This window comes from Epargyreus clarus, unplaced genomic scaffold (genome assembly GCF_041222505.1).
Source record: "Epargyreus clarus isolate Ecla_fem2 unplaced genomic scaffold, WU_Ecla_fem_2.2 ptg000018l, whole genome shotgun sequence".
NCBI classification, from domain to species: domain Eukaryota; kingdom Metazoa; phylum Arthropoda; class Insecta; order Lepidoptera; family Hesperiidae; genus Epargyreus; species Epargyreus clarus.
Genome location: NW_027332226.1, coordinates 12,896,471 through 12,909,914, shown reverse-complemented (window position 1 = coordinate 12,909,914; position 13,444 = coordinate 12,896,471). Strand labels below are relative to the sequence as shown.

At 34.3% G+C, this 13,444-nt stretch overlaps 3 protein-coding genes across 4 annotated transcripts; 2 read left to right on the top strand and 1 right to left on the bottom strand.

Annotated features, from left to right (window-relative positions):
* The first annotated feature begins 2,342 nt into the window (after positions 1 to 2,342).
* LOC140749562 (cytochrome P450 4C1-like) lies at positions 2,343 to 8,063 on the top strand. 2 transcript variants are annotated; one of them, XM_073082655.1, is made up of 9 exons: positions 2,343 to 2,541; positions 3,317 to 3,426; positions 3,639 to 3,729; positions 5,029 to 5,214; positions 5,486 to 5,865; positions 6,054 to 6,122; positions 6,814 to 6,982; positions 7,362 to 7,538; positions 7,807 to 8,063. In XM_073082655.1, exons 1-9 carry the CDS (start codon positions 2,391 to 2,393, stop codon positions 7,965 to 7,967), a joined length of 1,494 nt encoding a protein of 497 aa, XP_072938756.1. In that variant the 5' UTR covers positions 2,343 to 2,390; the 3' UTR covers positions 7,968 to 8,063. The 2 variants fall into 2 exon arrangements, with proteins under 2 accessions (XP_072938756.1, XP_072938757.1); XM_073082656.1 differs by lacking the exon at positions 6,054 to 6,122.
* A 263-nt stretch (positions 8,064 to 8,326) lies between these two features.
* LOC140749589 (RNA-binding protein 7) lies at positions 8,327 to 10,585 on the top strand. Its single transcript, XM_073082696.1, has 2 exons — positions 8,327 to 8,597; positions 8,931 to 10,585. Exons 1-2 carry the CDS (start codon positions 8,511 to 8,513, stop codon positions 9,447 to 9,449), a joined length of 606 nt encoding a protein of 201 aa, XP_072938797.1. The 5' UTR covers positions 8,327 to 8,510; the 3' UTR covers positions 9,450 to 10,585.
* A 107-nt stretch (positions 10,586 to 10,692) lies between these two features.
* On the bottom strand, positions 10,693 to 12,981 carry LOC140749588 (TLC domain-containing protein 5). The gene is made up of 4 exons (XM_073082695.1): positions 12,627 to 12,981; positions 11,884 to 12,112; positions 11,002 to 11,239; positions 10,693 to 10,812 (listed from the first exon to the last, which is right to left on the bottom strand). Exons 1-4 carry the CDS (start codon positions 12,835 to 12,837, stop codon positions 10,756 to 10,758), a joined length of 735 nt encoding a protein of 244 aa, XP_072938796.1. The 5' UTR covers positions 12,838 to 12,981; the 3' UTR covers positions 10,693 to 10,755.
* Positions 12,982 to 13,444: the final 463 nt, after the last annotated feature.

Below are 13,444 nucleotides of genomic sequence, written 5' to 3'. Positions count from 1 at the left end.
AACAGAAAGGCATACTGCATACACCCTTATATAGCCGTCTTAAGGGTTGATCTAAAAAAAAAACAGTGACTCAAATACTTCATTGTGGCTAATAATTATTTTCGTAGTGCTTCTTTCCAAATAAACGGATTAAAAAAGTTCTTACGCCTATTTAAGGACCTTAAGGGTTGATTTTTCAAAAACGGAAAATTAAGTATTAGGTATATTATTTACAATCAGAAAGCCAAATATTAAGTTTCATAGACTTTGCTTCATAATCGGCTTACTTCTAAACACACTTTCAACCCCTATATTTCCCACTTTCCAAAAATTTCCAAAAATTTCCATAAATGGTGTTAAAAAACTACTATCATTCCCCAACCAGAAAGCCAATTGCTAATTTTTACAGTCTTTGCATCCAAATTAGCAGGTATTAAAATAAAGTTGCATCCCCAATTACACGACCCTAAGGGTTGATTTTCCAAAAACGGTCAAATAAGTGTCCTATTATTTTCGATCGAAAAGCCGAATACCAAATTTCATAGACTTTGCTTCAAAATCTGCGGACTTCTAAAGGAAGTTTCTACCCTTATTTTACCTTCTTAAGGGTAGATTTTCCATAAACGGTGTTAAAGATGCTCTATTATTTCGAACCAGAAAGCTAAAATCATATTTTTACAGTCCTTGTTTCCAAATTAACGTATTTTAAAATAAAATCCCATTTCCTATTAAACGACCTTAAGGGTTGTTTTTCTAAAAACGGTGAAATAGGTGTCCTATTATTTTCAATTAGAAAGTCAAATACCAATTTTCATAGAATTTACTTCAAAATCTGCGGACTTCCAAACAAAGATTCTATCCCTATTTTACCCTCTATAGGGTAGATTTTCCATTAATGGTGTTAAAAACTTCTATCCTTTCCAACCAGAAAGCCAAATGCGATTTTTTGCAGTCCTTGCTTCCAAATTAACGGATTTTAAAATAAAATTCCATCCCCTATTAAACGACCTTAAGGGTTGATTTTCCAAAAGCGGTACAATAGGTTTCCTATTATTTTCAATCAGAAAGCCAAATACAAATTTTCATAGACTTTGCTTCAAAATCTGCGGACTTCTAAACCAAGTTTCTACCCCTATTTTACCCTCTTAAGGGTAGATTTTCCATAAACAGTGTTAAAGAAGCTCTTATATTTCGAATCAGAAAGCTAAATGCTATTTTTAGAGTCCTTGTTTCCAAATAAACGTATTTTAAAATAAAGTTCCATCACCTATTAAACGACCTTAAGGGTTGATTTTCCAAAAACAATGAAATACGTATTTAATTATTTTCTACGGAAAAGCCAAATACCGACTTTCATAGAGATTACATCAAAATTAGGGGACTTTCATACAAACTTACAACCCTTATTTATCCCAATAAGGTTTGATTTTCCAATAACAGTGAAATAGATATTCTATTATTTTCAATCAGAAAGCTAAATACCAATTTTCATAGACTTTGCTTCATAATCTGCGGACTTCTAAACGAAGTTTCTACCCCTATTTTACCGTCTTAAGGGATGATTTTCCAAAAACAATGAAATAGGTATTTAATTATTTTCTATCGAAAATCCAAATACCGATTTTCATAGAGATTACATCAAAACTGAGGGACTTTCATATAAACTTACAACCCTTATTTAACCCACGTAAGGGTTGATTTTCCATAAACAGTAGATTTAAAGTTCTACTTTATGTAACCAGTAAGGCAATGGCTAACCCTCATAGCGCTGGTTTCCAAAATGGCTTATTTTAAAATAAGCTGTCAACCCCTATTTAACCACCTTAAGGTATGATTTTGAAAAAGATCTTCAATTAAATCTAATTTAATTGAAGATCTTTTTCAAAATCATACCTTAAGGTTTATTAATTATTTTAAATTAGAAAGCTAAATATGAATTTTCATCGACTTTGCTTTAAAATTGACGGACTTTCATACTAACTTTCTACCCCTATTTAATCCCCTTAACGGTGGAATATCAAAAAAATCGTTTTTCGTGCGCATCTACATTATAAAATGAAGCTATATTCAAATTTCATGATTGTAGCTTCAGTAGTTTAGTCAAGACCTTTATTAATACGTTTTGAACGTGAGTATCTTTTCGCTTTTATATATATAGATAGATAGAAGATACTGCGTTTGAATGGACATGGTATCTATAATTGAGAATTAGATTAGATTACCACCTTCGAATTACCACCTTAAAATCTCTCAGCCAAGTGTCAATTTAGGTTATCAACCTATTGACATGTTTAAGGTGTGAAATTTATTTTTTTAAGGAGTGCAACTTTTTATAACGCAATATGTGGATTTTGGCAGATATAAGGTTAAAGTCAGTGTACACTATTAATATTGCTGAATGAAACATTAATATGGCGTACTGGCTTGCTGCTATTCTTCTGACACTGCTTGTGGTGTGCCTGCATCTCCGATATTCTCGCGCAGGAAGACTGATTGCGAAAATTCCCGGCCATAAAGCCCTGCCTATTCTCGGAAATGCTTACGTCGTCATCCAACCTACCGGTAAGTAAATTCTGTATATATTATTCTATATTAAATCTTCTATATTAAACTATTTAAAAGTAATTACTAAATTACCACAAATAATAATTTGATAAATATGTATACAATTTGTCTTTCTTCTTCATATACCAATAAAATCCTTAAATATTGTTTTCTTTTATAATATATGATTAGCAGATGAGCATGCAGTCCACCAGATGGTAAGTGGCTACTGCCGCCCATGGACATCTATAATCAATCCCGGATAGGATTAATCCTATCCGGGATAATCCTTCCTGTGGTCGGCCACAGATGCGCCGCTACCCCTGAGAACTAAGCTGGAACGCCTCGGAAAAGTCTGTCTCCCTTACTACACCCTTCAACACTACACTACACACAGCAGCGCCTAACACTGCTGTTATTAGGTAGAAATAGGTGTGGCGGTGGTACTACCGGAGTCGAACCACAGAGGGTTCTAGAGGTCCTTCAACAATTCTTACAATAGGTGCCATACTTATATATTTACTAGCTGATCCGGCAAACGTTGTGTTGCCATATAAATAAAAAAATGTTATGGGTGAACAACCCTTATTACGTAGGGGTATGAAAAGTAGATAGTAGCCGATTCTCAGACCTACTGAATATGCATATAAAATTTGGTGAAATTCAGCAAAGCCGTTTCGGAGGAGTACGATAACTAACATTGTGACACGAGATTTTTATATATATATATATATAAGATTAGTTTATGTTATAGTTATCTAATATAGTATTATTTTAGGAATATAATTTTCAGATAAATTATTTGTTTTCTTGCGAGAAATGTACAAAACTTTTGGTGGCATTACTATATTGTATGCTTTCACCGAGCGAGCTGTTAACATCTACGAGCCTGATGATGTCGAGGTAATGCTTTTTAATACTACCGGGTTAGCTGGTTTTTTTGTTATTGAAGTGAAAACATCTAGCGGCGTTGTGCACTTTTTGTGATGAGTAAAAAATGATAATCTCTTCTTTTCAGTTTTTTCACTTTCACTTTCCAGAGTTCATTTCTTTTTCTTTTTTATAAATATTAATAAATACATTCATTCATAATTTAAATATTCATTCCTTTCCAGAAAATCCTATCCACTACCCAATTCAATGATAAAAAAGAACCGTATACCTTCCTGAAGTCGTGGCTCGGTAATGGGTTGGTAATAAGTAACGGTAAGTTTTATATCTCTTTTGTAGTAAAAATAGAAGTTATTTCGTCAGTTCACTAAGTTTTAATATTTTAAAATTTTTGTACAAAACATAAAATTGAATTGTTTTCATGGGTTCATACCTACTGTATGTTAACTTCTATAAGGTATATTGTTTTTTTGGACATTGTACTCTACGTATTATTTTTGATTAAATTATTTATTTATATGAACGCACAATCTAACAAGGAACCTTTTTAACGATAAGTAACTTCTCATGTTAAATTAAGTACTTACCTTCATTATTAATTATTTCGTTATTCAAAATTTTAACTTTTGTAATTTTGATTTCATTAAGGCTTAGGTATCCAGGAAGCAACGATTCAAATGACGTTAATTGCATTTAAATCATTCAAATTCTTTGATAAGACAAATGTAATATAGAATGTTTCTCAATATAACATAAACAACATTAAGTACATACATGTGGTGGTAAAGCTTCCGGAACCACAAAAACGTAGGTACATTTATCAAGAAAAATAATTATTAAAACTTCAAACATTGAAGTTAAAATAACGGTAAGAAAAATATTACGTAGCATGTAGATAAAAAATATCACATCACATCTTTTGGGCTGTGTTCCCAAGATGCTGGCAGCATTTCCTCTTTGAAATGCCACACTGAATCGAACACACACTGAATCGTCGAAATGTTTACCTGCTCGCGGATGACCAGATACATTAACCAAACTGCCAAGCATTCCGACTCCATGGACCCAAACGTCTAACATCAAACGCCACAAATAAAAATGTACCTATATTAGTATTAGTTATATACAACCACAAGATTACGAGGCGTGGTGTTTTTTTGCAAAGTGAAAAGTAGCCTCAATTATTTTTATCCTACTGTAGAGGCTAGTGACGTGGAAAGAATACTTTGACAAACCCTGCAACCCAAACGGCTTGATGGATTCTAACATTGGATTGGTTGGATTTTTCTAAATTATGGAAGTGACGGCTATAGTTTAGCAGTCTGTTTTTACCACGCTTTTATTAGCTTGAGTTGTATCTATGTATGTATGTATGTAACGGAATCTTTGAACTCGATTTTTACCCACTTGGAACGGTCCGATTAATTTAAAATTTTGAACAATTATCAAGAATCGATGACAATACAAGATTTATATAGTTTTATCCCATTCACCTCATCAGGATCGTCAGGAATCAGGATTAACGACTTTCTTTGTGCGATTTTAGTGTGGTTTTTATTTTTTAAACTATAATTATTTATTCTTATAGTGGGTAATTCTTTATTTGGTCTACAGGTAGCATGTGGCAACACCGGCGGAAAATGATTACACCGGCTTTTCATTTCAACATTCTGAAAAAGTACACACAGACATTCACGGAACAGACCGAGGATTTTTTGAAGACAGTGAAGGAAGAGAGCGGCAAAGAACAAACAAACTTAATACCCTTGATCAGTAGGGTGACTCTTCACATCATTGCTGGTAGTTTCGATATTATTATCCATAGTAAAAAGTGATTTCACAGCACTTATTATTAAGGGAACTTGTATGGTCTCTAGACATAATATTTCTTATAATTCAAATAGGATTCTAAACTACAACTCACAACCTCAGTGGAAATACGAGTAAAAAAAAACGAAATAAATATTTTTGCTTTTTGGTTCGCCGTAGTCAAGTAATATTTTTTCTGGTTATTCCTAAAACGATACGCACAAGTTATAAGTTTTTCTGCGAACTTTTTTTATTATTTTAGAAACAGCCATGGGAATATCAATGGGAGAAGGCAAGGAGGCTGTGGTAACGAGATATCTCAACGCATTGCACACGGTTGGCGACACCGTGGTCAAAAGACTGTGCAGAGTATGGTACTTCATCGACATGTTATTTAATATGTCCGAACTTGGGAAAACACAAAGAAAAGCCCTAAAAGACCTTCATGCATTAACGGATCAAGTAATACGGGAACGAAAGCAGTACTTAGAAGACAATAATGTATCAGATTTTAATGAAGACTGTGAAGTTTACGGGAAAAGGGGACGATTAGCAATGCTAGACTTACTATTACAAAATCTGAGGGAAAGGAAAATCGATGATAAAGGTGTAAGAGAAGAAGTCGACACGTTCATGTTCGGGGTATGTTAATATAACGTTCAAATTATAATATGTAATGTATTCAAAATTAAATCGTCCATAAGACAAAGCATCCTTAAAGTGAAGAAACATTTAATTGCGTACTTGTAATTTGAACTGAAAAAAACAAGTTTAATATAGCAAATAATGCTTTGAAACAACTATTTTAAGAATAAATATGCCAATTTCAGGGTCATGACACCGTTGCTATGGCTCTGTGTTTTATGATAATGAGGATTGCCAACGAACCAGAAATACAGGTAGGTTCGAGATAAATATATTAGAACAATAATACTCGTAACCTTATATTGCCTAATTAAATAATTTCAATTCTTTGGTGTTGATTACACTATTTGAAAGGCGGTAGGACCAGTATCGTTCGACCGGGTAAGTACAACCGCCTTACGTATTTCAAATATAAAGAAATTCTTGTGCAAGAAAGAAATTCATTAGCAAGGTGTGGATGCTGGCTGACTCAGGCGATCATATTAGTTATTGCCATCGTATATGTGATTGGTTTCTGTTCTGATTGAATGTTTTGTACGCAGATAGCCACAGATGCTCAGGCAGTGACCGCTTACCATACTATTTACCACTTCAATCTTAAAGAAAAAAAAATGTAACTACCAGATCGAAAACAGAACTCTTACCTCCTCTCACCCTATCATGATATATCGGTAGTATCGTGGCACTACTACTACAAATAATTCAGTATATCTAAAAAAGTGAACCAAAGTGTAGTCGTAAATCTCAATGAGATAGAGACGTTAAATAAAAGTATGTCTCCCTTACCAAACCCTTAAAATCAGAACACAGGACCACTGATGTTATTAAGCAGAAACAGGTAATTAGAGAAGAGTTGAATTAAGGCGCTGTTCTATGAAAATCTATTAATAATAATGTAAATAACTCAGTAGGTTACATTAGTTACAGTAGTTTTCTTTATTACAGGAAAATATTTACGACGAGATGAATAAAATATTCGGCAGCTCTCAGCGGCCTCCAACTATGAATGACCTCAACGACATGAAGTACCTAGAGTGCTGTATCAAGGAGTCATTGCGCATCTACCCTAGCGTGCCCGGAATAGCTAGAAATCTAGAGACAGAAGTAGTTTTAAGTAAGTATATTTTGGCTAAAATTCAATCTTGTATTATACGAGTATAACGGTTTAGAATGCGGAGTATATATTTAAATTACGTAAGGCAATTGTAATTTCAAAAATCATCAGCATGAGTTGGTTTATCTCTATTTACATCAGTTGTATCAACAGTAATACCGTAAATAAGACGTAAAACCTTGCATTGAGGGGTAAAGAGCAAGCAGAAGATTTTTTTTTTTTATAATATTGTAGTAAGAAACAAGCATGCAGTCCACCTAATCCCCCCACAAAATCCACAAATGCATTTGTACCCCTCAGGATGAAGTAGGAACGCCTGAGAAAAGTATATCTCAGTCCATTTCTAAACGAGCATAAAATTATGAATTTCGTTTCACAGGTGGATATCACGTACCCGCAAACACAGCCGTTAACATTCACATTTACGACATTCACCATAGAGCAGACATCTATCCAGATCCCGAGTTCATTCCGGAGAGGTTTCTTCCTGAAAACGCCCTAAAGCGACATCCCTATGCCTACATACCATTCAGTGCGGGACCCAGAAACTGCCTAGGTTTTTATAATTTTTATATTTCAAGACTTACTTCATTAATTGTTAACCCATTTTTCATATTCAGAAAACTTAAAACTTATCTAATTGAATGTAGCAGATTCCCGCTATTTCTATCATAATGCCATTATACTATAACATAGACAACATTGTATCTTATTTTTTTTTAATTCGTCTTTTAACGTGTAATCTAACCTAACGCTTCCTAAAATATTTTTATAAGAAAATAATAAGTTATGTAAGAATTATAAGTATATATTTTTTTAAACAGGCCAGAAATTTGCAATGTTGGAAATGAAGACAATGTTATCTGGTTTATTGAGAAGGTTCAAAATAGAAGCGGTTACCAAATCAGAAGAAATTACCTTTGCCACCCATCTCGTCTTACGATCTACCCATCCTATATACGTACGCTTTCGTGAAAGACATTAGTTTATTCGTAATTTTATTTATTGTAGTCTAAAAAGACAAACACAAATATTAAATTAACTTACTAATATTACTTTCAGGTATACGCATATAAATAAATAATTTACTAAAAATAAGATTGTTTTATTCATAGGAAATTCTTTGCAGGTTAATACTATTCAGACATATAATTTATTTTTTATGTTTATTAACTAAAGAGCATATACGATACAAGAACATTACATTAACGTACAAAATATTATGAATATTAATATAAATATTATATCTGTCCCGTATATACATCTATGTTCAGAATATCATAGACAATTTATATTTTTATCTGTACCTGGCTTTCAAGTTGACAGCGAAGCAATAATTCAACTCAAAGTGACGTTTACTTTTAAAACAAGTTGGCTCCTATTTGAAGAAGTTTTAAAATGCTTTAAGTATATTAATACAGTTTCAAACAACTAATCAGAATATATCTAGGTCTGTCCTTCAAGTACCGAATATTCTAGTTATCCACTTAGGTAGCTTCCTTTGGATCCTATTTTTATATCTACCAATATGATCGAAGCAGACAACAAGACCATTTGGTGTGGTAACTTACCAGAGCAAGTTACTGAAGAGATATTGTACGAGTTATTTTTACAGGTTAAGTTCTTATTATGTATTTATTTTATTCTATATCTTATACACAAATAGAAAAGAAAAGTTGTAGTACAAAATTGTCAAATCTCAACAACCTTCTGATTTTCTTGAAGTATTCTAGTTTATGCAACGTATGCTGCTTATTAAAAAAATAATTGTATATATGGTTCATATGGCTATTTGTTCAAAACAAACTTATTTGAATTAATTTTTGTAACCGGAACACTAAATATTATACTTTCTGTAATCTTACTTTAAATCTGTGGCTAAAACTGTTAACACCTGCAAAAGAATAATAAAATGATGATGTCTCAATCAAATTCGTATCATTTACAGGCTGGACCACTGGAGAAAGTCAGAATAGCAAGAGACAGGGATGGGCGGCCCAAGAACTTTGCATTCATTACATATAACCATGAGGTATCCGTACCATATGCTATCAACCTTTTCCGAGGCACAACTCTATTCAACCGAACACTTTCCATGCAACATAGAGGCCGTATGGCGTTATTACCACCACCGATACGTTGCTACGGTCCCGACCAATCAGTGGATTTCTCAAACCAGCAAAACGTTGTCCAACAATTTGCAAACATGACAGAAAATTTGCAAACAGAACAATACAACGAGGCACCTCGTCATAGAGACAATGATAAGTTAACGATGGCCAGCTTGCAAGGCAACTGGACGCATAGACACCATCCTTACCGAGCCAAAGAAACAACCAGACAAGGTAACAGAGACCGCGATTACCGACCAAGAGATGTCCACGAGAAGCATCATAGCAGAGGGCAGTCGTCCGGTAACTGGCGTGATAGGCGACACCAGAAGAAATCTTATCACAGACGAGACTGACCGTTAGTTAACACTAGTGATGATGATAGTGACTAGAGCCTAGCTAAATACCTAGGACTTGATTAGTTGTGCAGTGTGACAATAGTTTTAATAATTCTTTATAATGTAAGACTCAACTGTATGGTGTGTCACCACGGGTTTATTCATCCTCTTTATAGGATTACTTGAAAAGAAAATTAAAGATATTTTCTTATAATATTACAATGTTTAACATAAATTTATTGATAATCTGATGTATCAGATGAATAAATTAAAATTAGTGTTACATTTAACTAAATAGATACAAAAGTACCCTTTTAATGTATGTAACATTATGTATGTATGTAATGTACATTGCTATGTACATTCTAATTTTGTATGTTCTAATTTTAGTTTCATGACATAAAAATATGTATGTTATAAATAGTTTGTAAATTAGAGTTTAAAAGCTAAGAAATTTGTGGAATTAGATGTATTTAGATTTATATACTCACATGTCATTGTAACATAATCCTTAGGAATGGTAGACTTTGTGCCAAACTTCTAGTCCACTATGAACATAGCCACGAGTTGTGTCTTAACAGCATATTGTAGATATTAGTGGGATGAAGACAGTGCAGGAACCTTCCGCGTCTTTCTGCTACCCGCTCTCACCCACAGGTACATAGCTGCGTTAGTGTGCCCTTACTGTTGCTAAGGAGTATATGCTTGTAGTTATGTTGAACTGCATTGACTCTCTGACTGACATCTGCGCGCAACAACATCAGAGCGGACTAGAAGTTTGGCGCGGACATATGTGGTATAGTTTGAGAAATAAGACAGGAATAGTCCTGTCCTATTTCTAATAAATGATGGTTGTGCATGGCCGCAGCTACCAGTTAATATTGAGAAGACTGTATATTGATTTTCTACTTCGATGCATACTTATTCTTGCAGATTTTTTTAAAGTAGGAAATGTGCATCTGTTGTTTAGTATCACCTACTGCCCAAAGACATAGGGAATCAACTACAGATAGTTTCAGAGTTCTATCTTAGTGTGGCTACAGATGCATTGTTATCCCTGAAGACTAATGCTTATTATTGATATTCAATCTACTCATGTTTTGCCTACCAAATATCAAAATTTGAAAATTTCTAGTATGCAGAAACTCTCAAGTGCGGTTCTACTCACTATTACCTATGTGGCAGTGATATCTACAGGGATGAACCAAAAGAGGTCTACCACACCCAATCTATGCAGATTGCAATTAATAAATAAGGAACATTAATGTTTGGCAAGTTTATTAGCTATAATACAAGATTATATATTATGTACAGACTTAGATGACTACTGTTGTTCATTCAATACCACTGCCATTTCATTTGCAAATCCTTTAAATTCCTCCTGAAATTACAATTTTCTTTATAACACAAATATTTTAGAACCAACATCAAAACAATATCAATTTTGTTTAAATAATTTAACATTTAAATACTTATATATCATTGGATTTTTTTATAAGTTGACAAAAAAATAAATTAATGAACATAATTTATTGACAATAAATTTGAAATACTTATATGAAAGATTTACCACTTTGCTTCGATATTTGTAGAGGACATAGCCGATAATTTCGTAAATGAAGGCAACAGATACTACGTAAAATACGAATGATATCACTTTTTCATCCAAGTCCAGTATGTCTGCGTTCATGATTTTGAAGATAAGGTAAGTGCCAACAATGCCTCTCAGTGTTAGGAAAGCTATCAGATATAAAATCTCCACTGTATAAAATATTACTGTTTTGTTGTATCCGCATTCGCGGAGAAACCTGGAAGAAAAGGAAACAAAATGACAACTATAATAAATCTAGCTGACCCGGCAAACGTTGTTGCCATATAAATATATTTTTTTAAGGGGAACAAACCTTATCACTTACGGGTTTGCAAAATAGATAGTAGCCGATTCTCAGACCTATTGAATATGCATATAAAATTTGGTGAAAATCGGTATAATTTCGGAGGAGGGCGGTAACTAACACGAGAATTTTATATATAAGATTATTAAATCATTCTTTGATGGAAATAATGTTTCAATACCTAATTATTTAGCTGAAGCAAGTACGGGCGATAGCAGTGATAGCCTAGTGGTTGAAAAGCGGCCTTTCAATCTAGGGGTCCCAGGTTCAATCCCGGGCGCGCACCTCTGATATTTAAAGGTCTGTGCTTATTATAAATTAAATATCACTTTAATGGCGAAAGAAAATATCGTGAGGAATCCTGCATACTTGAGAGACACCAATGCGCTTGGACAGCGCGGTGGACTGGCCTAATCCTTCTTATTCTGAGAGGAAACCCAGTGGGTACGGGTCTCCTCTCAGAATACCCATTTATTAGTAATAACTAATACTAATGTCTGGGTACTACCCAGTAGTGGGACAGTGTGCTGACGACGAAAAGTATAATACGTAAGTACCATCTAATTTGCAGCAGAGGGTTGGTAAGTTCCAACAAAGCGACAGTGCAGGCGAAGGTGCAGCCGGTGTAGTCCTTATTCATGTATATGTTGATGCCGATGAGCGCGCTGGCGTGGTGGCACAGCATCACGTAGCTCGTCGGCCAGTACAGCAGGCACCACAGCAGGTCGAACGCGAAGTAGCCCCACGACCATACCATCAACGCGTATTGGGCTGGTGTTACTTTCACTGGAATGTTTTTTTGTAATCATTTGCAAAGTGTAGAAAGTTTTATGGATGCAGACTTCTGAATTTCATGACTGTTTAAATAAAATATGGTAACTATTGATGTGTGATGTTTATAATTGATCTGGAATGAGGATATGCAAATTTTAATGGAAGGAAATCATTAGCATTACAAGGAAGTTAAATTAAATTCATTTCTTAAGAAGTTTTTCTATGTATTCAATGTAAATAAAGCTTATCTACCCTACGAATCATATCATCATATCACCTATCATACGGATACTAATTATTGATTAAGTATCTAATATGCACGACAAAATCTGAATAATTTCTCTCGTCTGCTTATAGTCCCGGGTTCAATCCCCGTAAGAAATTATACAAACATCTAAATACAAATTTTAACTCTTCTGAGACAAGATTTCTTCCACTTTGTGTCGTACCGACAAAAAATTGACAATGATATATAATTTTTTTAACTATCTCAACTCTAACCCAATATCAAAATAATGTAACTTACTGGTAAGTCGACATTTCGAGAGGTTAAATACATCGCACTGGGAGACGCCGACCACGCTCGCCACACTGCCGTGGAGGAGCGTCACCACCCGCGAAGACCACTCCGGACTCTTCTCGGAACCCACCGAGCACCACAGGTACATCCAACTCCAGAACGAGAACGACACTAGCTTCATCAACGACGGGAGAGACAACTCTGGGTTTAATTCCATTCAGAACATTGTTTCAATTATTGCATTGTAATAACGGTTTATGGAGTGTTTGGATGTTTGTTACATTATGTGGTTGGTTCTATGGGGTTTATTATTGGTGACTGACAATATTATGCTGAAATGACATGTTTGACTGCTCATTCATCAAATTCACGTAGGCCATATATATTTTTTTGTTTTAATATGATGGAACAACAACTTCCCTTCTTTTCCAACAAAATACCGATTGGATATAGGTACATTGGGAATGTATAAGATATTGACTTGTATGATTGCATGAAATCCTATTAAAATCAATTCGACTGTTTACCAGATTAAGGTACGTACTTAAGTAGTATCCGGCTTTACGGTAAAGTACTTACTTTACCGTAAAGCCGGATTTTTATGTTTCAACGAGCTTTAGCCCGCGGCTTCGCTCGCGTTACGAAGTAATATTTTCATCCCCTATTTTATCCCCTTGGGGGTAGAATTGGTCAAAATCCTTTCTTAGCGGATTCATACGTCATAACATCTACCTGCAAGCCAAATTTCAGCCCGATCCGTCCAGTGGTTTGGGCTGTGCGTTGATAGATCACTATGTCAGTCAGTCACCTTTGAGTTATATATA